Source organism: Siniperca chuatsi, linkage group LG21 (assembly GCF_020085105.1).
Source record: "Siniperca chuatsi isolate FFG_IHB_CAS linkage group LG21, ASM2008510v1, whole genome shotgun sequence".
Lineage (NCBI taxonomy): Eukaryota > Metazoa > Chordata > Actinopteri > Centrarchiformes > Sinipercidae > Siniperca > Siniperca chuatsi.
Genome location: NC_058062.1, coordinates 6,299,566 through 6,323,863, shown reverse-complemented (window position 1 = coordinate 6,323,863; position 24,298 = coordinate 6,299,566). Strand labels below are relative to the sequence as shown.

The 24,298-nt window shown below is 42.3% G+C and overlaps 1 protein-coding gene across 5 annotated transcripts in view; it reads left to right on the top strand.

The window, feature by feature from the left end:
* The window catches only part of arhgap23a (Rho GTPase activating protein 23a), a 71,297-nt gene that overhangs the window by 6,579 nt on the left and 40,420 nt on the right, over nt 1–24,298 (top strand). Inside the window, exon 2 of one of the 5 annotated variants that reach the window (XM_044182600.1) lies at nt 2,399–2,566. The exons of 2 other annotated variants lie outside the window; for them this stretch is intronic. In XM_044182600.1, the coding sequence (XP_044038535.1) occupies nt 2,399–2,566 (168 nt within the window). Of the gene's footprint in view, nt 1–2,398; nt 2,567–7,199; nt 7,508–9,546; nt 9,574–24,298 lie in introns of those variants that run through there. 2 more of the 5 variants (XM_044182602.1, XM_044182605.1) reach the window with 2 other exon arrangements.

Below are 24,298 nucleotides of genomic sequence, written 5' to 3'. Positions count from 1 at the left end.
AAAAACTGTTTAATTCTTTGGACGACCGTAGTTTGTTTAATTAAGTTTAGACTACGGTTTAGGTTTTTATTAAACCTTTATTCAAACAGGTAAAAGTCTTATTTTGATTTTTTTTAGAGAGCCTTGGCCAAGAAGGCAGCATGAATCATATCAATAAAAATAAGAAATTCTAATACTATATACACATAAGTGTAAAAACAATGCTTTTTTAAGGGCAGAAGATTCATTTAGTCTCAGTTCTGGCATGATAGGAAAGCACGTTCATTACAGCTGAAAAGTTGTTGAAGTAATTGCCAACATGAAATCAAAAGGTAGCCACCTTGAAATATCCATAATAGTCAAGTTTTAGGATGTGTGATCAAATCAAGTTGGGTTTTTCCAAAGGTAAAAAAAGAAAGAAAGTCATTCAGTTGTCCATTTTCCATTGTTTTTTCAGGCTGGTATTCGGGAACATCCCACCTATTCTACTAATACTCATTATACTCATTCAAATTTTATGTGAGTTATTTCAGGACGTTCCTGACTCATCAGTGACCAGCAGAAAAATCTGATGTAAACAGTTTAGCTGTTATCAGATAAACTGGTTCCCGAATGTGACTTGAAGACATATTTTATCCTTAGAGTGCATTTCCATTGTCTCACCCCTGTGCTGCAGGAAGTGATGCTAGAGGCAGGAAGTGGAGCTGTGAAAGGTAAAGAGGTGGCAAACACATGAAGTGATGGGCAGCAGGAAGGAAACTCACAGCACTGCTACTGGAACTATGTTTATATGTTTATTTTCCCTCTCTGTCTCTCAGAAGATGTTTAGGGGAAAAGAAAAGGTGGAGGAGGGCACTACAGGGATGTCCTTTTGAAGAATGTGTGCCAAGCATTTCTAGTAATAGCTAACATTTATAGAAACAGTGGAATACCCTGGATGTGATTCACTTGTTGTTGTGTGTGTTCGTCTGGAGCTTTGAGGAATAGATTGATCGAGACAGACCGGAGACTTTGGGGAGTTGAATCAGTGGTCAGTAGTGCAAACTGTGACACCTGAACATCCACTACTCTCCTCGTAACATTCTGGGTATTTCCTGCTGTTTGTTCCTTTATCTCAAACACTCCCACATGGCAGCTCTAATCAGCTCTCGCCATGTTAAGGCCTGCTTCTGTGCCAGAAAGAAAACTGCATGAAGTGGAGGCCCAGCAGTTTGGGGAAGAGATAGTGTATCAGCTTGTATGGAAATATATGACTTAAACTGCCTTGGAACAGTTTTGACATTCGGCTTACATACATAAAACCCAGTAAAAGTTTAACAATGAGAAGATGCTGATATGAATGCCTGTATCAGTGGTGAAAAGCACCAGCATGTCCAGCCAAGAGCACAGGCTGGTGGTAGTCCTTGGCTTGCATGTGTGTGTGTGTGTGTGTCTGTGTTCTTGGCCTCAGTGAGTCATTCTGTCCAGTATCCTACGCAGCCAAAAGTCTTCTCCAACAGCCAAAGATCCAAACTTGTCTCTGCTGCAGTACAGCAGCCAGTCGTGTCCACAGGCTCATAGTTGTAGTTGTATTCTGTCTGCGTTACTGCGAAGAAGAATGGGGGGGGGGGAGAATGAGCGAGGCAGCTGCAAGAGAGAAGAGGGATTACAGTGAAGAGTGGGGTGAGGCGGGGAGAGAAGACAGGTCAGCAGGTCAGCAGAGGAACAGACGACAGACAAGCAGACCTTTGAAACCTGCTTGAGTCATGTAATTTATTGCAGTTTTTCCAAAGTTACATTATTGCGATGCAGTCTGGACTTTTTAAATTAAGCTGCACTTAAACTGCATCATCACTCAGTGATGATGTCACAATCAAATGAGTGCAGACTGTGATGGATTACACAACTCAAGCAAGTTTTCAGAGTTATTAATTTTCATATCACAGGGAAATGAATGGAAACTAATGGCTACCCAAAATGGAAGGAAAAATACATCCAAACTGTACAGCACGCATTTGAAAATGGTCAGTATACACGATTTGCAGTTAGCCAACACAGTGGGATGATCCTTTGATTTCTGATGGAAAGTTTTAGTGTGACATAAATGTTGTTTCCATCTTGCCAGAATTGGTGAAAAAGGTTTGGTGGAAATCTGTGGCCATGAAATTAAGTTCCTAAGACTCTGAAATCAGTAAAAAAGAATATCTGAAAAGCATCTTCAAAATGATTCTGGTGTTGGAAATTGTATCTGTTATTGGTTCAAGGGTTGGAGCGATTAGAAAGGCTGTATGATGGGCCTGAGCAAAGGCTGCAGTTCAGACTGAATTCACTCATTTATGTGAAAATCTAAACATTTCTGTCAAGTTTCAATATGCCTGTGCAGTACAGCTACAAAGCCTGTCTGTGGTGACCAGTCAGCTGTTTCCTACTCTCATGCCAGTTGTCCGGCCAGACAAAGAGGACTCCTCCTATCACGCAGAGAGTGGGAATTTACAGCTCCATGCAGCCCGGGGTCGCCACTCACCCCCACCTCAACCTTCCTGCAACCCCCTTCAAAGGAGTGCCACAGGAGCCTCTGTGTCAACAGGCAGCCAAAGACAACCAGAGTGTGAGGCGAACAGCAGAATCACTCACATATGTGCATCTCATTCAAGTACATAAATATCCAAACCGCTCTCTCGCTCATCACTGACATCCACTTCTCAATCACACACTCACAGTCATGTATGTGTCTGAACATTACCTCTTAAGCTTGAGAATATGTGAACATACTTGCCGATATTCCTGTAAGCTCATAGTCCACATTTCTCTGGCTCCTGACTCTGACTGACCGCTTACAGCGCTCACCAGACACATTTCACGTTATCGGGCCCAGACAGCGATAATCAGCTTTTTATTACATTTGAGACGTGGACAGAAAGAAGGTTACTCTTTATATTAAATCAACTAAGAGAGAGAGAGAGAGAGAGAAAGAGAGAGAGAGAGCAGTGGATTGGATGTCAGGACTTGCACAATGTGTCTTTTTGGCTCTTAGCAGTAGGAAAACCATCCAAGCACTTTCATTAAATGCAACTGTATCAAGTAGAAGGATAGTATGGCCTGCCTGACAGAGAATGGAGTGTTAAACACTCCGTAGAGGCTTCAAGTAAATGATGTTGAAAAGATCTGGCAACAGCACTCCTCAGACTGAAAGTATGTGTGTGCAGAGGGGGGTGACGGACATTTACTGAAAGGACAGACTCAATAACTCGAGGGAAGTGGAGTGAAACAGAGGAGATATGAAAGAATGAGGGGGCAGAAGCCTTGGAGCTGGGCTAAAGTTGGAAAAAATGGAGTGACCACAATTAGTTGTAGCATACCAGTGCACACGCTCTGTGAAGTGGCCTAGAATGGGATGAAGGATGGCAGGGGATGCCCACCCACCACTCCCTCCGTCCCTCCCTCGCCCCTTGCCCCTCACCTCCACAGCAGAATCTCGTTCCACCCAGGCAGGACCACTTGCCGAACCAGGCAAGTGAGGGAGGGAGGTGGGAGTCAGGGGTGCGGTCAAGCGAGTAAATAGGATGATGGTTGTTTATGGGTTTGTCCTACAAGGCGCCAGGCTGTGTGTGTGATTATGTAATGACCGAGGGGAGGCCTCTCGCAGTCTCTGGATGCTCCCTGCTTGTCCCCATCCGGCCCTGGAGGGAAAGAGATCGGGGCGTGTCGCCTCACATCACTGTCAGATCGGGGGCTTACTGAGTAAATCACAGGAACATACCCAACGCCTGAGGCTGTGTGTCAGTGACTAAGGCTGACCCACAGACACAGCATGAGGAAGAGGGAGTCCTCAGACATCAATTGTAGCATGTTAGATAAAAGCCACCTCTTTTGGATAGATATGGAAACAATTACAGCTCTTTCCTGTATTTCAAAATCAGCATTTTAAAATAACGCTCGCCCACCTGCTCAGATATGACACAGGACACCTCAAACACCCAAATCTTCCTCCCTCTCTCTGCACCTCTCAGACTCAGCAGCCATCAATAATAGAAAGCCCATTTTGCTCGCCTGACAGGCAAATTGATGCGTAGCGTGAGCGTGTATCTGCATGCAATCTGGGAAAAGATGTGGACAAACCTCAACACAGGAGGGGTTCACTAACATGGGATCATTCTTCCCACAGAAAAGTGTCGGGGCACAGACTGATTTATCCCCTCGTCTGCTGGAATAGAAAACACATGTACTGCAGGAAGAGTCAGAGAGGCTGCAGAGACGGATCCTGATTCGAGGTCAGAAAAGATAGAAAACGTCCAGCTGTGACAGCCCTCACGCTCCTTGACCCCCCCCCCCCAAAACCAAGCTCCATGAACCCTGCTGTCTGCCTCTCCCTTTTCTCAGAGACCATCTGCCCTGCTCTCCCACCTTAAGACCAGGATACTGCTGCTACGCCTCTCTAGGCTCTCACTCTGCCACGGTGGATTTCCAACCAGCCTCGTACTCACAGAAACTGCTTTGGCTGCACTATATGAGTAACCTGGAGGGGAAGATTTGGGTCACATATGGTAATTACCCGAACCAAATTGAAGACGAGTGCAGGCCATCATGACTAGGACTTTCGGAGAGTGTCCTCTGTAAGCCTTTGGCTGGGATATTGTGCGTCTCAAAGTGGGCCAGAGGCAGCGGTTGGAGGCCGGGAAGAGAGAGTGAGCAGACAGAGGAGACATGTTAACGTGAAGGCTGAGTTGGCAGCTGCAGCTCTTGGCGTGGGAAGGCTCCTGTAAGCTGCTTTTTCCCCCTATGACTCCCGTCTGTTTCCCCATAGGCAGGCAGGCTTTTGAAGTGGCTCTCTGATACTCGCACCCCTCAGAGTAATAGTAGCCACATGGGCCCCCAGCTTTGAGCCATGACGCAGCGACTGAAGTCAGTACCATGTCTCCACATTTTTATTTTCTTTCCCTTTTAATTTGTTATCACTTTTTGTCCTTCATCTGGACTAAAGCTAATGTTTACACCTACCATACATAATGCCACAGCTACCGTGGGCATATAGAGTGCAATGAAGGGTAACTTCTTGGCAGTCTGAAGTTCCTGCTCTATCGATGAGTAAGCTTCCTTCCGTCTATTGATTCACATGGACAGTATTCATCATCAGCCAAAGAGGCTAAAAATACAAGTCAGTAACACTTTTCCGAGAATGTATGAATTATAGTCTATTCTCTCTAGGTGTGGGAGGAATTCTGACATCTCTCAATGAATTTCAGTCTTTGTTTAGCCCTTTTCTGTTGTGTCCATGTGTTTATCGTGAGTCACATACTCAGTTGGACTTGTATGACTATGTGGCACAGTGATTTATGATTAGGCTATGAGATTTTTCTTTCACCTGAAATTATGTCGAATGCTTCCCATTTCATAAGCCTTTGGTTTACTACTTTTAGAGTACATCAGAATTATGAAATTTCTGTGTCACTATAAGGTAATTAGAGCTGTCAGTTAAACAATTAGTCAATCAGTAGAACTATTTTGATATTTGATTAATCAATTAAGTCATTTTTACATTAAAAATACTAGAAATTTACTAGTTATTTTTTTTCTAAACGTATTTTTAGTCTTCTATAAAAGTAAAGTGAAGATTTTTGGCTTTTGGACTGTTGGTTGCCAAAAACAAGCAATTTAAATATATGTCCCCTTGTGCTAAGCGAAGGGCATTTTTAACTGTTTTCTGAGACTTTATAGACCAAACGATTAATCAGTCAATTGAGAAAATAATCAGTGACTTAATCAATAATGAAAATAATCGTTAGTTGCAGCCGGCAGTTGCTCTTTCACTTACCTTTTTACAACATAAATACAACTTGATCATTTGAGATCATATTTTTCCAGAATAATCCTGTGTAATTGTTGCAATATTTGAATGTACATTTCATCTAGTACTGTACTTAAGTACAATTTTGAGGTACTTTACTTAAGTATTTCCATTTTACACTGTTTTATTCTTCTACTCCACTACATTTCAATATATATAATATTGTACTTTTTACTCCATTGCATCTATTTGACAGCTGAAGTTACTAGTTACTTTTCAGATTAAAATTTAAAAACCCTATAATGAGCACACACATTGTGATGCATTGTTATACAGTAAAGGTAATTACCCAAAAGTAAATAAAATAGTTTAAATTAGCTCCATCTCAACCAGATATAACATTAAAATGCTGCTTCTCTGTTAATGCTTCAGCAATTATTATCCGATATTAGGCCTATGTATAATAATGTAACACTCAGATGGGCCTTTCTGTTTGTATGTGTACTTTCGATGCTTAAAAGTAAATGTTACTGATAATACTTCTGTACTTTTGGATGCAAAACTTGTACTTAACAGAGTATTATTACACTGCAGTAATGGATTTACTTTAGTAAAATATGTAAATACTTACGTTCAGCTCATCAGGCGACAGATGTGCTGGTTAAACTTGATTCATTTGGCTTATATACTTTAATAAATTGTTAACAACCACATATTTATTTCCAGAATGTGCCCTTTACTTGACGCTTAACGTTTAACGCTTTTTGTAAACGCTTACTTTTACTTGCTGTCTTGGTGGCATCAGTCACCCCTCCCATCCTGCTCGCTAATGTTTTGGCACAGCCAGAGGGAGCCCGCACGCTGTGGGTTTGCAGGGCGGAGCGCACAGATTTACCTAACGCACCCTCCTCTTATTTGACTCCCTTCAATTCCCAGTGTCAAGGTAACCACATTACAAGTGTAGTATTTCCGGTGATGGTGTCCACCATAACAGCCTAGACTAAGTCTGCGAAAGATAAGGAACATTTTTAATGAGTTAAAATACTTTCCCCAGATGACTGACCCTGTAGCCTTTTATTTCTTCAAGTGTAAACATTTATCAAATCTTTTCAAAACAAGTGCTTTACATGGTTGACCCAGGATTAAATAAAATCAGACAATTAAAATAATACAAGAATACAATGGAATAAAATACCCAACAATAATAAAGGTTAAAAACAATAACAGTCACTATGATAAAAGAACTAATTGTTTATTTATAGTTTCCAGCAGATTTTGCTCTGGCTTTACCCACATTCAGTCATGAGTGATCACACCAAACTGAGTCACATTCCCGGACACTTTACTTTGAAGGCAGAGTCTCCTGACTTCCTGTCCCCCCCTCGTGTGTTTTGACGCTGCTGCAGTCAGTTTCCAGGCAGAGGCCGCGCACACAGGGATTTAGTTATGTACAACTGATGCGGTCTGGCGGAAGAAGAAGAAGAGGAAGAAGAGGAAGAGGAGGAGGAGGAGGAGGGGGGGGTGCTCATTGAACGGCCCGAAACAACGGGGACAGAGTGGGGTTTTTAGGAAGGAAGGAAGCTGGATAAGTGTTGAACATATAAGTTTGTGTTTGAGCGGAGCATTGTGACTCTCAGAGCTCCCTGTCTGCCTCTGTTGCAGCAACAAATCTGCCTCTCCTTGTTGCACCCAAACACTTTCTGCTGTCCAATGAATGGAGTTGCTTTTTGCCTTGTTGGAATACCACCCTACTCTGAGAACCACGTAAGTACACGGAGCTGTTAACTTTGCTGCGGATTGATCATTATGTGGATACCTGGACGGTGTTGTGTGTGGACGGGCTGGAGTGCAGCGCAGTGGGGCTGGTCAGAGAGCGTGATTTCCTAAGAGGATTAACACTAGTTTACATAGCCACTGTGTACACACACACACACACACACACACACACGCCGACATACTGTACAGAAACCAAGTGTTTGGTCAGTGTTTTTTTGCTGCTTTTGTTCACTATTGTGCACGGCAAATGGTGCGCAGCCGAATGAATTTATCCGGAGTCACGTTTAACGCCCGGGTTGCTCCAGTCTTTTGTCCGCCTCTCGCTGCATCAGGAGGCGGACACGCTGCCAATCGAGACGGGACGTCCCGAACATGGATGGTGTTTGGAGATTGTCGATCACGTCTTCATCAGTGTTGACTTTTATTATTAATCAGGCAAATTTGTCAGTTAATTGGTTAAAAAAAAAGACTTCCAGGCTTCCATCACTTTAACCTGGAAGTTTGCTTCAGCAGACTACTGCTACACGGGAGGTTTCTTAAGTGGTGCTATAACAGTAAATGAAAAGATGGGGAAAGTATGACCTTAAGTCAATGAGCATCACAAGACTTCACAACCACCAGTAGGAAGAAACGTCACTTCTGCCTCTCCTTCATAACTGTATCACACCACAATGGCTTGATGCATTTAAGTTATAGAGATGAATCCCATCCTTAACAGCTGCTCATATTCTGCAAAAAAAAGTTCTTGTGGATTTTCCCTCGACTGCATCCATCCTCTAAAGTGAACAGATTGTGATATTATTTTGGTGATTTTCACTAAACAATCTTCAGTCTAACAGTTAGACATTCAGTCCCTCCTGGTCTGGCTCCAGGAATGTGTTTGTATTGAAGCACTGATGTCATGAGGTGAGATATGTCACTCTGGGCGGTGGTCTGCTTGTTGAAGGAGGCATATGGTTTGGTATCCTGGCCTGGTGCTGTGTGTGTGTGTGTGTGTGTGGATCTGCTTTGATTTTACCCCACAGGGTCCTTGGCTTCGTGTGTGATGTGGTTGTATCAGGGAGTTGCTCTGGTCCTTTGCTGTATGAATCTGGTGTGTGTGTGTGTGTGTGTTTGACAGGGTTATATTTGCTGCGTGTTGCAGCTTATCATCCAATGCTGTCACTCTACTATTCTGTGTGCTCAGTCTTGGTGTAATTAGGAATTTGGGGGAGTTTTTTGTTCATGAATTTTCTCCCATTTCCCACCTACCTTTGCTCCCTTTTTTCTTCAGAGCATCTTTTTATCTGTTGCGCTTGAGTTCATCCCCTGCAGCGAAGAATAACGTTTCCTCCTCATGTCAAATTGAAAAGATAAAAGTGAATTCATCGTGTTTGAAGGAACATTCGCAGCTCTGTTACAGCAACATACAACCAAGAGAGCTTCAATTAAAGCGTGACCAGTTACGTATAGTGTTGTAGTAAAAGTCAAACACTTTGTAGTAAATGTGTAACAACTGCCTACAAAACTATTGCCTTAATGAACAAGAGCTCATAAAAACCACATTCAAAGTGTCTGATATTCTCCAGTATGACTCTCTGTTTACTGTTAGCATGTCTCTTTTTACATAAGCTTCTGAGCTAACCTCAACCCAGACCTGTTTCATACCTGACCTTTGACCCCGCATGTCTCAGTGAGTCGGCCTTAGCGAGGGCATGACGAGACAGACTCCTCGGACAACCCTGGCATTTTCAGTGGATTGGTGGATTTTGTTGCCTCCCCAGACAGCGTTCTGGAGGAGCACCTCGACAGCTAACTCATCGTTTAAAAGGCAGGCAAAGACGGTACAAACCGAGCTGTTGGACTGCAAGCTCTCAGTGCTAAAGGATTACATTCTAGAGGAGGTAAACAGCGCTGATTTTATCGCCATTGAAACAGAAGAGATGACTGACATTTCCACCCACTTCTAGCTGGTGCTTGTGCTAAGCTACACCAACAGTAACATCCAACAGTGGGTTCATTACAAACCGCCGACACCATCTCTACAGCGTTTCAAATGGACAATGAATAACCAGGTATCAAGCAGATGTAGTCAGACTCTGACTGCAGTGTACATTTGTTCATGTTCAGCCCGAGTGTGTGTTTTTGTGTGATGTGCATAGTCATAGACATTTAAAAACAAATCTCAAATGATTCCATGTGTGAGACATCAATTGATATTTACAAGATTGTTTATGTTATAATTTGGGGAATTTCCTTCTGTTAACTGTTTTGTATTGGTTATCAGGGACCCCACAATTTGTTGTTGAGTATAATTCAATTTAATTCACTTTTGAGAGAGTTTTGAAGCAGAAGTTTGCAGGAGTTTACTATCTCTACACCTCAGAGCACCTGACTCCCATGCCATGTTCATTCAACTGTATGAATTGCAACTTAATGCCGCTACCTGCACTTCATGATTATGTATCCTGATCTTTGCCTCCCTATTGGTTTCCCCCAAAAAACGAGGTCCATAGGGGCATCTCAAGAAATAAACATTTTCTATTACATGTTTTATATTACACTGAATTCGCCTGTGTGGGTGACCAAAATAAGATGCACTGATGTGTTTGTCAAGGCGTTACTTACTGCTTTATTTTATGTTATAATAAAATAATGTCAAATATTTAACTGCAAAGTAGGAATTCCTTCTTGATACATTCCCTTTTTTTGCATTAAATCATATTCAGATGTTTGCTGAAATTGATTGGATGTGGCAAATTTTCCACCAGCCGCCACTGGTCTCAGCCAACACCCAGCTCTCGTGTAGCCTGGCCTTTCTCTGCACGTTATCTCACTTCTCACTTCAGCCAAAGAGAGGAATGTATCTTCATGAGTCCTGTTTTATTGTACATTAGACCAAATGATCCTCTTGATGTGAAACTGAATACATCCAATCAATAACCTGCATGCCTTTTCCTCTGTTCTCTTCTCAGTGATTGAGCACTAATCCATTTAGATGATAAAGACAAACAGTGAGAGGCAAAATTACACTGTAATCCGATTAAATGTTTAATTTGTCAAAATGAGACACAAAGTAAATCAGCCTTTGTGTGTTTGTTCAGAGTCTGAGCGTGGAGAGGAAGGGATGAAAGTGTCTGTTAGATGAGAGCAGTTATGATTATGTCCAGTGGGACTAGTTTAATGTTGTTAGCAGGCCTGCTCTAATGTAGCAGTGCAGGGTTTGTGGGTGAGATCAATAGAGGCAGTGGACAGCAGGGCGGGGCAGGGGCCAGGACGAGCAGCGGCCCTTATGCCTAATGCTGCATTGTGCCACGTGATGTTGGAGTATATTGATGATGGGAAACATGAGAGCGCTTTTATGAAAATCTTGAGCCGAGCCAGTCGATGTTAAAGCCCCCTCTGTTGTCCCAGCGGCACGTGTACCGGTTTGCGTGTGTGTGTGTTCTCTGATCCACTGCAGAATAACGCAGCATTATCCTGCAGCCTCCTGAGTGTCCAGACATGACTTGCACGCTATTGATGACAGAGTATTTTATTTTTTTGCTGATCCTTGACCTTTGTAGTCCTGCTCTTTCTCCTGATCTGAGATCTGTCTTTGCACTGAGGTCAAACCCTAGAGGCTTGCTAATAGCTTCCTTAGGATCATTTGTAACAGTCAAGAGCCAAACTTCAGACAGAGGCTTTGGCTCATCCCTAAACTGTCTTTTAGTCCTTTCTGAATGCCTGCTGATCCAGCTGATCACAGGACAACCACCTCAGAGAGGTTGCAAACCTCAGACCACTGAGGCCCATCCAGTCAGCAGGTCCAGGATCAGCTCCTGGTCAAGGCAACGTTAACTGAAAACAGCTGTGTGATGGCAGAGGGAAGCATTTCTGTGATCATTAGCAGATGGTTTCACAATATAGTAGGTACATAACACAGACAGTACTGCAATGCTGGGAATTTATGTGATTTTAGGAAACTGTCACTTTCATTTTCATCCATCTTCGTACAGCGTATCCCAGTTCCATGCTATATACTGTTGGTTTCTAACCTGGGGGTCAGGACCTGAGGGGATGCCAGATGAATCTGAGTAGCTGTGAGTTGATTTGCAGGACAGAAAAACAGAGAAAACATATTTCTGCAACACAGTATTATGTTTGTTTGTTCTTTTTTACTTTTCTCTAATTTTTTTAGTTTTTTCTTGTGAATAACTGATTTTAAACTGTCTTAGAAGGAGAAGTCTCTCTTGAAGTAAATCTGTCACATCCCGCAGACATATGCAGCCCGTGTCGAGGGGTTGCAAGCAGACATTGCTTCGTTTTGAGGGGTCACGAGCCAAAAACTTTGGGAACCACTGCAGTATACTAATACTATAACTGCTACTAATACACATACGCTCTGTTTTCCTCATAGCACACCATATATAGCAATCTGTATCTTATTTAGTATACAAGACATTACTCTAATGTGCCCTTTTGCACTGAGAGAACGTGATGCAGAAGTTGTGTGACAACAAAAGTGACTCATGCTGCAACTATGGAGCACCTTTGCCAAATATTAAGTTGGGAAACTTCACAAAAAGCCAGTAAAACTTGTTTCTGTCTGCTCTTTTCACCTTTTCACTGTTAAACCAGCCAGCTTTAAGTCATTTATCCACTTCTGTTGTGCATTGCATGGACCACATACTGTCTTTTACTGTGTCATTTCAGTGGGTGGAGCTACACAGTGGACACAGAGCGCATGACAGTAAAGTGTGTGTTACAGAGTGCCCTGCAGCAGTCCATTAATGCCATTAAATTGTATCTCACACCTTAACACCTCCGGCCTCCCACCTCGACACCGCCACCCCTCCTGCATACCTCAGCTCCGGGCCTCGAGACGACAGCTGCACCGCTGCTCACACCTCACATTCGCAATCATTAACCAGGAGAGTGTGTGTGTTGACACACTTTAATCACTCTCGTACACACACACACACACACACACACACACACACACACACACACACACACACACACACATACACATAGCCAAGCACAGGTGTTCACAAATATAGGTACTCCAGCATGTTTACATCACACTTAAAGGGTCAGAGTTGCACACACACACCTCATAATCTGTGCGCAGGTGCATGAAACATGGTCTCACTCACTCACTCACACACACACACACACACACACACACACACACACTGTATGCCTTCTGTTTTGAAGTTAGCTCTGATTTGGCCTTCTCCCCTTATGTTTGCATGGGGAAGTCCTTGATGCTGTACAAATATTGTGCAGCCAGTGTATAGGTGGGCGAAGGACATCAGTCATCATTGACCTTGTTTACTGTAGTGAGAGGGGAGCGGCTGCTGTAGTGCAGCTCTGCAAAGCAGGCGTGTTTCTGTTGCTAATGGCTCTTTATTGATCTCAGTCAGTGATAGTCAGTCAGTTGGTCTTTCTCTCTGTCAAGAGTCAAAATTCTCACTGTTCTACCATATTTCTTATTTAATATATTATTATTTCCTTATATTGCCGCTTGATTTATTTTCACTGTATTGTTGTATTTCATTGTATTGTTGTATTGTTAAGCACCTTGCATTACAATTTTGCACACAAGGCGCTATATAAATAAAGCTTGATTTGTGGTTGATTAAAGAGGAATGGATGCCAGCTAAATTAAAAAGTTGAAGGTATATTGTATGTGAATAGAGGGGGACATTTCCCAGTGTTCTTATCAGAGAAGCTCAGAAGGGTCGATTTTCTCTGATGGAAATTGCATCGATTGAACCTTTTCTCTACTAATATCAAGTACTGATATGATACCTCTGTTTTTATTTTTCCCTACATTTAAAATGTGTACACGTCATGGATCTAACTAGTATACATGAGATGAGGCCAGAGATTGGTGTGGCACTAAAAACTGAGCTGGCGACCCCTCTGGTTGAATTTTATAATGACATTGACCCCCCAAAAAATGATTGAATCATTATCAGCACCGATACTGGTCCAGCAAATCAGATCGGAGCATCCCTACTGAACAGATACGAAGAATCATCATAACAAAACATCATAATCAGATGGCCTGATCTCCGCCTTTCTGTAGAGGTGTTAGTTGTAAAATGAACATAAATAATAGAAATTGTGAATATTTGAATCCGAGCCAAAAGTTCTACTTACACCCTAAGGGGCTCTGGATTTCATATAGATTTTGCTCCTATGCTTTCATTTGTTTATATTTCTCTGTTTTTCCCCTTTTCAACTTATTACCTGGATGTAAAGTTTACCTGTTCACAAAAGTGTCAGATCTCATACCCAGTCATCTTCTCCTCTTGCAGGCAGAACTCGTCCTCTCTTTTGTCCCAGCTGGATGCGTTTCATGTGGCGTCTGACTCGCAGGCACTGGGAGGTTTGGTGTGAAACAAAGCCTCTCTCAGAAACAGATGAGAGCTAATTAGATTCAGCCTGTTGATGGTCTGGCCTGCGTCAGTGCCTCTTTGTATTTGCGCCTGCAGGGACGCTGTGTGGATGTTTGTGTCTCAGTGTGTTGTTTCTGTGCAGGAAAATTTGATGCTGTCGTACAGTACTGTACGCGAGGGGCTTGGTGTTGATGTGATGCTCAGCACATATGATGATGAATGAAAAACAGGTCAGGTCTTGTTCTGAAATGCAGACTCTATATCTGTCTGTCTGATCAGCCTGAAGGCAGCGAGGCCGGGTTTGAATCAGGGTCAAGGTTCAGAGGTTAGGGGCCCCCCTCGTCACACACTTGGCCCCCCGTATAGAGTTTAAAGAGGCAGGAGGGAACCCCTGTCACTGTGTGCGGCATGGGCCACAGGGGTTAAGCAGGGGACGCTGTTTAACTAATCTCCATTCAGATGTTCGGATCCTGCACCTTGTTTTGTCTGTCTCACGTCTCGATATCAAATGAGAACATTTTTGCATTGCATTCTCATCATGTTTGCATTTTTTCAGACGCCTGACGATAAGAATGTTTGCAGAAAGCTGAATGCTGCTCTATGTCTTGCTCCAGTCAGCTGTGGAGGCTTTTTACGAACAGCGGGGATTTCACTGGAATGTGAGAGAGACAGAGAAGGAGGGGGGAGAAGGAGGAAAAAGAGGGCAGAAGAAAACAAAATAGACTGAATCCTGATGAGTCTTGGGGGGAGAATGATGCCAGTGTGACAGCCAAAACACAATGAAGCAATGGGAAGTGAAGACAAGCAAAACGAAAGCTGGTCCTCCCTTCATAACCTGCAGAAAAGCTGCCAAATGTCACACTGCTCTCGTAAACTACAAGTACTAGGCAGTGTTTACTTACATGCTGTTCTTGGATGTTCTTGGTTGTACCAGTGGTGGGTGATATGGGTAAAGTCTTCTATCTCCATGTATAATTTTATGTAGTGAATAATCAGAGAAAACATATATATTATGATATGATACATTTTGTGGAAATGCAATTGAGAAACTCTGTAAAATAATCACGTGTCTCTTTTTGTCTGATACCTTAAATACCTCCTAACAAATCAAGGTACTTCATTGTACTGATGAATTAATCCTGTAAAATATGTAAATAATGATCGATTTTACTATAGCCTAACATGCCGGTTATTTTCTTGATTAATCGTTTTGCCTATAAAATGTTAGAAATAGTGAAAAATGGAGAGGAGAAATACCTGAAATAATAATTTCTCAGAGCCTGAGGGGCTTCCTTGTTTTATCCAGCCATCAGTCTAAAACCCAAAGATATTCAGTTTACTATCCTATATGACAAAGAAAAGCAGCAAATCCTCACATTTGAGAATCAGAAATCAGAGAATGATTCCTGACATGCATTAAAGGCCACGGGTTGGATTCAAACCCGGGCTGCTGTACCAGGTGAACTACCGGGACGCAGCTGCCCCTTTTAAAGGGACAGTTACCTCGGTAGAAGAAGTATAGTATAATCTGTATAGGGGTGACAAAAATCACATGCAGTGAAGTTATTGGTAAGAAAACATTTAAGTAAGAATCACAGCATGTTCTGGTTCTGTAGCTCGGCCAGAAAGTCACGAAGCAAAAGAAGTAGTAGTTCTGGCCCTCAACAGTGTGATGATGTTTGCTCACTGTACGTAACTTTCCGGGAGGTTCCTTTGGGGTTGTTTATACTGTTTAAGGCAGTCGGCCAGCTCAGAGTTGATGAACTGTGAGTTGCACAGTGAATTACCGTTTTTTCATTGGGGTTAGTGAGCTGACTCACTGACCTCTATCTCTGCTTCCCAAACAACCCGGCGACAGTGCCGCAGTGTGAATGCATGTGCAGCAACAAAACGCACAGACTCGTATCAGTCAATATCTTTGTTACTATCTGTAGGCAGTCTCTGAGGGAAGGGGGAACTTGTTTTGACAGTCCGGTAAAATCACGGGACACGAGATTATCAGGAAGCTAATGAGGAGCTGTGGATGCTGGGAAGAGATAGAGCGCTGTGGTTTTCCTGATGCCTGCTGGTCTAGCACAGCACTGCCTCTGTTTACATGCTCACTAAGATTCAGGATAATACTGGTGTGTTTATTTGGGTTTTTGTGTGTACCAATGGTCTAAAATGTCAGCCCTCTTCAGTATTGTACAGAAATTGTAGTTTTAAAGGAATAGTTTGACATTCTGAGAAATCCATTTATTTGCGCTCTTGCCAAAAGTTAGATATACGCACATATCTGCATACTAAATGTGAAACTAGAGCCAGCGCAAGATTAGCTTATCTTAGCATAAGACTTGAAGCAAAGGGAAGCAGCTAGCCTGGCCCTGCCTACCAGCACCTCTAAATTTGATTAATTAACATGTTATATCTTGTTTGTTAGTAATGGAAAAAGTTCTTCGTGTCACTGTGAGGTTGCCAGGCAAAAGTCTTTTCCCCCTCTTTTGTCATTTGCCACCCTTCAGCCTAGTTCATTATAAAAAATCGCATCCACAGGGAACCTTAAACCATCATATCAGACATGAGGAATTAATTAGATTTTGTTAAAGTTTTGTTCAGTATCAATATATCACAGTTTATGCTTAGAAATGAAATTCAGGAAGTAATCCTTTAGAAAAGTTGCTTTACAAGCTTGTCACATCCATTTCCCAGGAGAGTTAACTTGAAGCTACACAGCTTTGTGTTGTACAAACTACAGTAAAGAAGTAAAAATGTATTGTAGTAAAATGGCCATAATTCTAAATGACTTGGGTATTCTGTTTATAATACTAATATACTTCAAAATGCTACATTTTTCTTCGCTGAGCTGTGCATGTAAATACTGCTTCCAGCTTACAATAATGAACCAACCTGGATAGTGTAGTTTTGATACAGTTTCAGCCAGGGCTACTATAATCCAGTATCGCTCGTCATGGTCTGCTTCGGATCAGTTTGCATTGCACAGCGTCAGGGGTTACTGTGTTTGATAAAAACATGGCAGTAAGCCTCACTTTACTCCAGATTATTCCAAACTGATGCATTGGTGTATCTTTATATATGTATACATCTCATAATTGTTAATGTGGCTAATTTGCAGCTAAACTGGTAGCAGTGCTGTGTATGTTGTGGGTTTGCTTCAAAAGTGAGCCTTCAAAGATGTAAACTCACCGCTTATCCCAAATAACACCTCAACCAAAATACTATGTGCATGCAAATCCAGTCACTCTGCACACATTGAGCTGTGTTCTCACTCGTATCTCTTAACAGCTTCTTCCTTTCTGCTCCCTCCTGTACTGTGTGTCACCATCCTTGTCGATGGGGTAGTGTTTCTTTTTTATTTCCTAACCTTTCCCATATTATAGCTTTCTCGTTTTCTCGTTTCCTCATGACTTTGAGCAATTGCTGCCTGCTTTGATCCTCTCTCTGTTACCATCTTTGGTCATCTTCTTTCAGGATACTCCTGTTGCGAACTGCTATTGTTGCTTTCAGTTGTCAAGTTGTGTCTGAATGTGCAGCCATTAGACATTTTCATTTTGATTCAGCCATGCTTTTTAAAAATGCTTCTCTGAGCTACATGTCATCCTTAAAGCAGTAGGTTTTCATGTGTAAGTTTGTGCCATAAAAGGTTTGTTTCTGTATGATTCTTGTATATCCACTCCCTTCTTCTCCGCTGGCTCAGTTTACAGAGTGAAAGCTAACATGACAGTATGTTTCTATTAGCGTTCCTCTTTGCTCTAAGCAGTGCCAGCGTGTCTTTCATCTGAATAACAGAATGAGACCATATGTGTGTGTCGCAGTCCTTTGCTGTCTTTCCACTGGGCAGCCAAAACAGGGAGACAAGCGAGACCCATGATCCCTTGAGGTCTGACCTTTTTTTTCTGGGGTGAAACAAGTCATAAAACCACAGAGGACAGTTTATTTCTGCAGGGTCAACAACTCGGAGTCGTTGCCATCCCTGCATTAAAAGGCCACCAATACAGAGTGACAGAGGCTAAAGACAGAAAAAAACGGCATCAGCATCAGCTTGGCATATGGTTCTCATCATTACATGAAACATACAAAGGACAGTGCCTCTGGGATCAGCAAGAAAACAGTGAACACACAGACACCAGCAGCATCTCTGTCCTCTAGAGATGTCCTTCTCTGCAGCTGGGTTTTACAGTCTGCAGTGTGTCAACAGGAAGGAGCAGGCAGATGAAACGATAACGTGGGCTGATACTCCTATATTCAAAACATGTCAGGCGGTATCTGTATACCATCTTTGTGCCACTGGGGAATTACAAAGAGAGGAGGAGGAGGAGGTGGGGTGCAAAGGCAAGCAATGTTCTGGATTTAATCTCTGGATCGCCAGGTTTACCAGTCCACACAGTGTGAGCAAAGAAGCTCATGTTGTTGCCAGAAGAATCACGCTTTACAAGTTATGCTTGGCCTTTGCATCGCATGTGATCGTCTTTGCTTTGGGCTTCAGACTTGACTAGATTGGAGAAAATGTACATTTTACAGGAAAAAATATTTGATTTCAAAATTCATGTAGTAATTGATTATGTGAATATCTTTTGCCCAGTGGCACCATTTGTTCAGCACAGCAGAGAGTCATGAGGGTTGGGAAAACAGATTGAAATTTGGGACAGTCTAAAAGAAATATTGGATAATATTGGTGAATCCTTAAACTTTTAGATGTCATGAATTTGTCCAACTGTGATAAGAGCTATGTCCATGCTTGAGTACATCTGCAAAAGCAGTATATATACCAGCAATTCTCAAATATTTTCACATCCTCCAGTAAGGAGGCTCCCCCAGATACCAGACATAATCCACAGATTCCCATATGATCACATTCTGTCTGTGGGAACCTAATTTAGGAGTGTTTTTGATTAAATTAAACTATCCCTCGCCCCCTTAAGGGCTCCCTAAATGGCTACTCTACACCCCCAGACTCCAACGTGAGAGTTTCTGGATCGTACTATCCTGTGCGAACAGAGCGATGGAGGACTTCCTCTGCGTGGTATGAGCAGTGGTGCATGGCAGGAATGTAAAAACCAGATGACCTCAAATGGAAACTCCAGGACTGTTGAAGGCAGGCAGGCCATCTTGCTTGCTCTAATAAACACTCAGACTCCATTCTGCAGGCCTGCTCTCTTTTTTTCCCCCTCCCTGGCTCAGTTAGCCTCCCAACCTGGCTCAGCATCGCCTCCACCACGCCCCAAATGTTGGACCGCTGCCTGGTTTTGGGCCTGTAGGCTGAGGTGCACACTTGGGTCCAGCTCCATCTTTAGCCAAGGAGAACAATGACGTCATCCTTCAGTCCCAAAGTTATAATTTTCATCTGTTAATTACACAGAGGCAGAGATGAGCTAAATATATACATCTGTGCTTGTAGAGGGGGAGGGAAGCAGCCAAGAAGAGGGGGCCCCAAGTATGGCTGTCCTTCACCCAGACATAGATGAGATGGGGGTGGAGAGAGTCGAGAGGCCTGCTGGAGCCCTGTGGTTTTCTGCTGCTGAGGCCTGCTCCTGAAAACAACCAGGAAAGAAAGAGAAGAGCAAGAGGCAGAAAAAAAAGGAGGGGGGGTTGGCTCTTATTGCAGCGGAGCTCAGACGTGACGCTCTGATTGCTCCCAGCGGTTGTGGTCAGCACGGGGTGGAGGGGGAGGTGCAAGAGCAGCAGGGTGAGATCTTTGCCAGATGTCGTCATTGGCCCTTATGTTGCTTAGGCTTCATGGTATATATGGTATATGCACATCAGGAGGCCAATGTATCTACTCAAGAGGAAGTACAGCTGGGAGTTTACCCGACAAAACCCAGCTGCCGCCTCATGGTGGCACTCAGAAACAGCAGTATGTGGCAGTTGGAAAGCTGTTGTCTGTCTCCATGTCCATGTTTTCAGCTAAGTGTGAAGACGCGACCGTTAAAAGATATCACACCTTTAATTGGAACAGATTTGTTTCAGTTAAGCATTCTTGGTGATGAGTTGGATCTACGAGCTCTCACGCTACTTCAGCATGAAAGGGAAACACCATCGCTAGTGTTTTCATTTTTGCGGTGCTCAATGGTTGTTGCAGGTCTCTATTCATAATTAAGTTGACAAATTCATAATACAGTTTTACTGACTAGCTACTTATTTCCAGATTGAAGTTGTAAAAATCAAATAATCCTAAAGGCACCAATGTAAGAGGTTCTAGTCCTCAACCTTCACACACGGAAAAATCTGCTGTGAAAGCCAATTTCAAACATGAGCATAAATGTCTCCGCCGTCAAACTTGTCTCATGAGTTTTTTCTCATGCTCGAACAGAGGCACCTTGTTGGTTCTCATGGCATCTGTCAGCATGGAGGCGATGGGCGACTGCGATTGGGTCGAAGACAGGCGTCAAAATGAAGCCTGACAACCTCGAGATTGGCTGCATTTGTATTAGGATGCCTGAGTGACTGGAAAACATCACTTTACCCATAAAAGCATATTTTCTCACTAGTGCTATCTATCCACACAGATAGTGTAGTGCTGTTATTATCTAACTTATTTTTTAGCTTTGGTTTATGACCACATACCTGCAAAACTAATAACATTCCAATCAGCCTCAGCTCTACTTTGTGTTTAGTGCTAATTAGCAAATGTTAGCATGCTAAAACAATCAACTAAGATGGCGGTCATGGTAAACATTATACCTGCTAAACATCAACATGTTAGCATTGTCATTGCGAACACATTAGCATGCTGATGTTAGCATTTATCTCAAAGCACCACACTGTGCCTAGCCTCACAGAGCAGCTATCTTAACTGTAGACTCTTAGTCTTTAACATTCGATTAAATATCAATATTAGTATCAGCCTCAAAAGTCCAGTATCAGTTGGGCATTGGATCCATCTACTGTTCTGCACAGTTACTTAGAATAATCACAGACCTCACTGTGAACAGTTTTCACTGGAACTACTTTTTTTATTTTTATTTTTTACTATTACTATTTAGGAAGAAATAGTTCCTATGAAAACTTTACCTCCATCAGTATTGGGGTAGTGGCAGAAGTTTCAGAGGCAGATATCTTGTGTTGAGTAAAACATGAAGCTTTCTCTTCTTTAGAGTCTTGATTGTTTTGTTGCAGATGTGACCTGAACATAAAGAAGGCTCTCCACTGCTGGAGACACTCCCTGCTAATTAGGTTAAAGTGGAGCACCATGTCTCCACTTACTGTGCTGGGAAACATAACGGGGGTGCGTTCTATATCTGTGGTTCTCTCTATCAATATCACTGCCTCACACACACACGCACACACACACACACACACACACACGCACACAAACTCACTTTCTTTCCTACAGTTTTCCTACTTACAGTTTTGATAACACACGATACGGTCCGTAAGACTGGCTTGGCTATGAAATGTAGATATAACCGCTCTTTATGAAACAGGGTCATAGGTTTCATATGCAACGGACCGACCCCCACACACACACACACACACACACACATACACACACATATTCTCATATACACTAATACAAGTCTAACAGAATTTAATAATTCATCAACATACCAAAATTACACTGATTGAGACCTATATGCGTGGTAGAAAAGACTGCTAGTAGCTGATGATAAAATATGGAGGAGATGTATGCGAAATAATTAGTGTGTCTGTGAGTAAATATGTGTCACTGCTATCTTTGCTCAACAGTGCAGAAGCCCGTCTCCTCTCTTCACCATCTGCTCTCTCCAACTTCCTCACTCTTGTTTCTGCTTTAGATCACTCTCTGCCCTCATTTTTTATTCTCAGTAACTTTCTTCCCCTGGTGTTCACTTTCCAGCATCTGTTATAACCGCGCCCCCACCATTGTGCTCTCCTTCCCACTCTCTATCTGGCCTTTTCTGCCTACGTAGATGCTTGGCTGGCTGGCTGACTGGCTGGCTGACTCATGTAGCCCACGTTCTCTTGTGGCAGATGTAGCATAATGGACACATCCACACTCCCGAGTCAGGGGGCTTTTTTGTGTTGTGGCTGGGTTTACAGTTTGCTTGAGCCAACATATACTGTGTTGCTGCTTTTCTCTCTTTTATATATCTGTAAACTTAATATTTGTAGTTTCTGGGCTGTTGGTCGGACAAAACAAGACATTTGAAGACGTCAGCTTGGACAATTTTCTACCATTTTACAGATTATTCCTTTAAATGTTTGAAGTTGTCTACAAATAGTCACAAAAACGAAGAAGTTCTCAGAGATCAAGGTGACTTCGTCAAATTGGTTGTTTTGTTTAACCAACAGTCCAAAACCAGTCGAAGATTACATTTGAAGCTTATTTTTCGTTAAATAAATGAATTAAATAAAGTTATTTTTGTTAAATAATTGACTCAAACAATCAATTGATTGTCAAATCCAACCATTCATTTATCTAATTGAATATTTTAGACCTGGAACGATTAGTGGATTAGTCGATTGACTAAAAAAATTATTGAAAATTATCAGCAACAATTTTGATAATCGATTCATCGTTCAACTAGTTTTTTAAACAACAAATGACAAAAATTCACTGGTTTCAGCTTCTGAAATTTGAATAATTGATGTTTTTCTCAGTCTTCTGTGATAGTAAACTGAAGATCTTTGGGTTTTAAACTGTCGATCGGACAGAACAAGGCATTTTAAGATGTCTTGTGTTTAGGGAAATGTTTTATTATTTTCTGCCATTTTATGGATTAAAAGAATAATTGATTAATCAAGAAAATAATTGTCAGATTAATTGATGATGAAAACAATGATCAGTTGCAGTCGTAGAGTAATTGTTTCAACAGTAGTATAAATGTCAGTGTGTGTAATGATTGATGGACTGTGATTTGTATCTATAATTAAGAACATGTTCTACATGATTATCTTCTATGTAGTATTTGGAAGAGTGAGGGGGTGACGGAAAGGTGAATTAAGTGTGAAACTTTGGGTCAAGCTAAGTGTTTCCACGCTGACAGGACTCACATTGCCTAACCTTGCATGGTTGCAGTGTAACACACACACACACACACACACACACACACACACACACACACACACACACACACAGGCACATGTAAAGAATGCATGCATAATGCGTTAGCTTCCCGGAGGAGGAACACAGAGTCAGGTGGGCTGCTTTAACGGCTTTAATCCTCTGGTCTGCAGGAGTAAGCTGTGCATTGTTGTTGTTATTGCATCAGTCCTGGTCAGTCAGTCAGTCAGGGAGGGAGGGGCGGACCACCCAGCTCCCCTCAGCTGTGGGTTGATGGGACATGTGACCCTCGCTCCTTTCGCCTCCGAGTCCACCTGCTCTCGTGTCTGGACTTCCCGAGACTGTTTCCACCTCAAAGCCGACAACAGGTGTGACCTTTGTGATCTCCAGTCGCTGTCTCCCACCCCAACTTTGATGTTATTAATTAGTAACTGACAAAAGAGCACAGATAACTGCTCAGAGGTCGACTCCTTGCACTCACTCACTCTGCACACACATCCTTATGCCAGCCATTGCAGCAGAAACAGTGCAGTTGTGTGTGGCTGCATGTTGAGTCCCCACCCTTTGCTCTGTGCCCTGTTTCCCAGCACCCACTGGGCCTTTCACATACAGTCAGTGGCTTTTCCCCACCCATCTGCTGTTACACTCAGTGTGGTAGCTGCCCTCTAGTGGCTGTTGGGTGGTAACTACACTCTGAATGCAGCCAAAAAGGCCTATAGGTTCTGTGGCATGGGGATTTACTTAAGATTAAAGTTAACCTGCTTAAAACAGCTGCGTCTTTTTTTCCACTTTTTTCCCCGACCGATTACTGATAATGTCTGTCTAGATGGACAGATCGGGTCCATCACTGTACATCAGTGGGTCTCAACTAGGACTGGGTAGCAAACATCAATACTGAACAAAATGTCTATTGAGTATTTAAAAGTGTCATTATCAAATGCCTTGTCAGTTTCTTAGGTGTGTTTACTTTTTCTTTGATCAGATATTTCCTGATTTTAAACCAGGAAACGTTTCTAACTTTAGACTATGTTTTATTCAGACAAAGCCCTTTAAGTTACACTGATGCATTGAACAGTTTGGCATATTTTGTTAACTTTAAAAAAAGGTTTTATATATATTCCATAAACTAAGGTAGCAAAATTTACCAAAACTTAAATGGTACCCAGCTCTACTCCCAGTCTTTTTTGGCGTGAAGTCATGAGCAGTTCAACGAATGTGTTTTCTTTCCACAAATTGCTTAATTTGAATATTTTTAGAGGTAAAAAAGGCTGAAACTGTCTACTGTTTCACAAGAAAAAGGGTTTTTTCAACTAAAGCTAGAAAAAATAAACATACCTAATTTTGAGTAGAAAAATATGCTTTTGATTCTCTCCTATCCTCTTACTCATATCGTGACCCGTCCGGTTTATCTGGGAACCCTTTGGGAGGTTG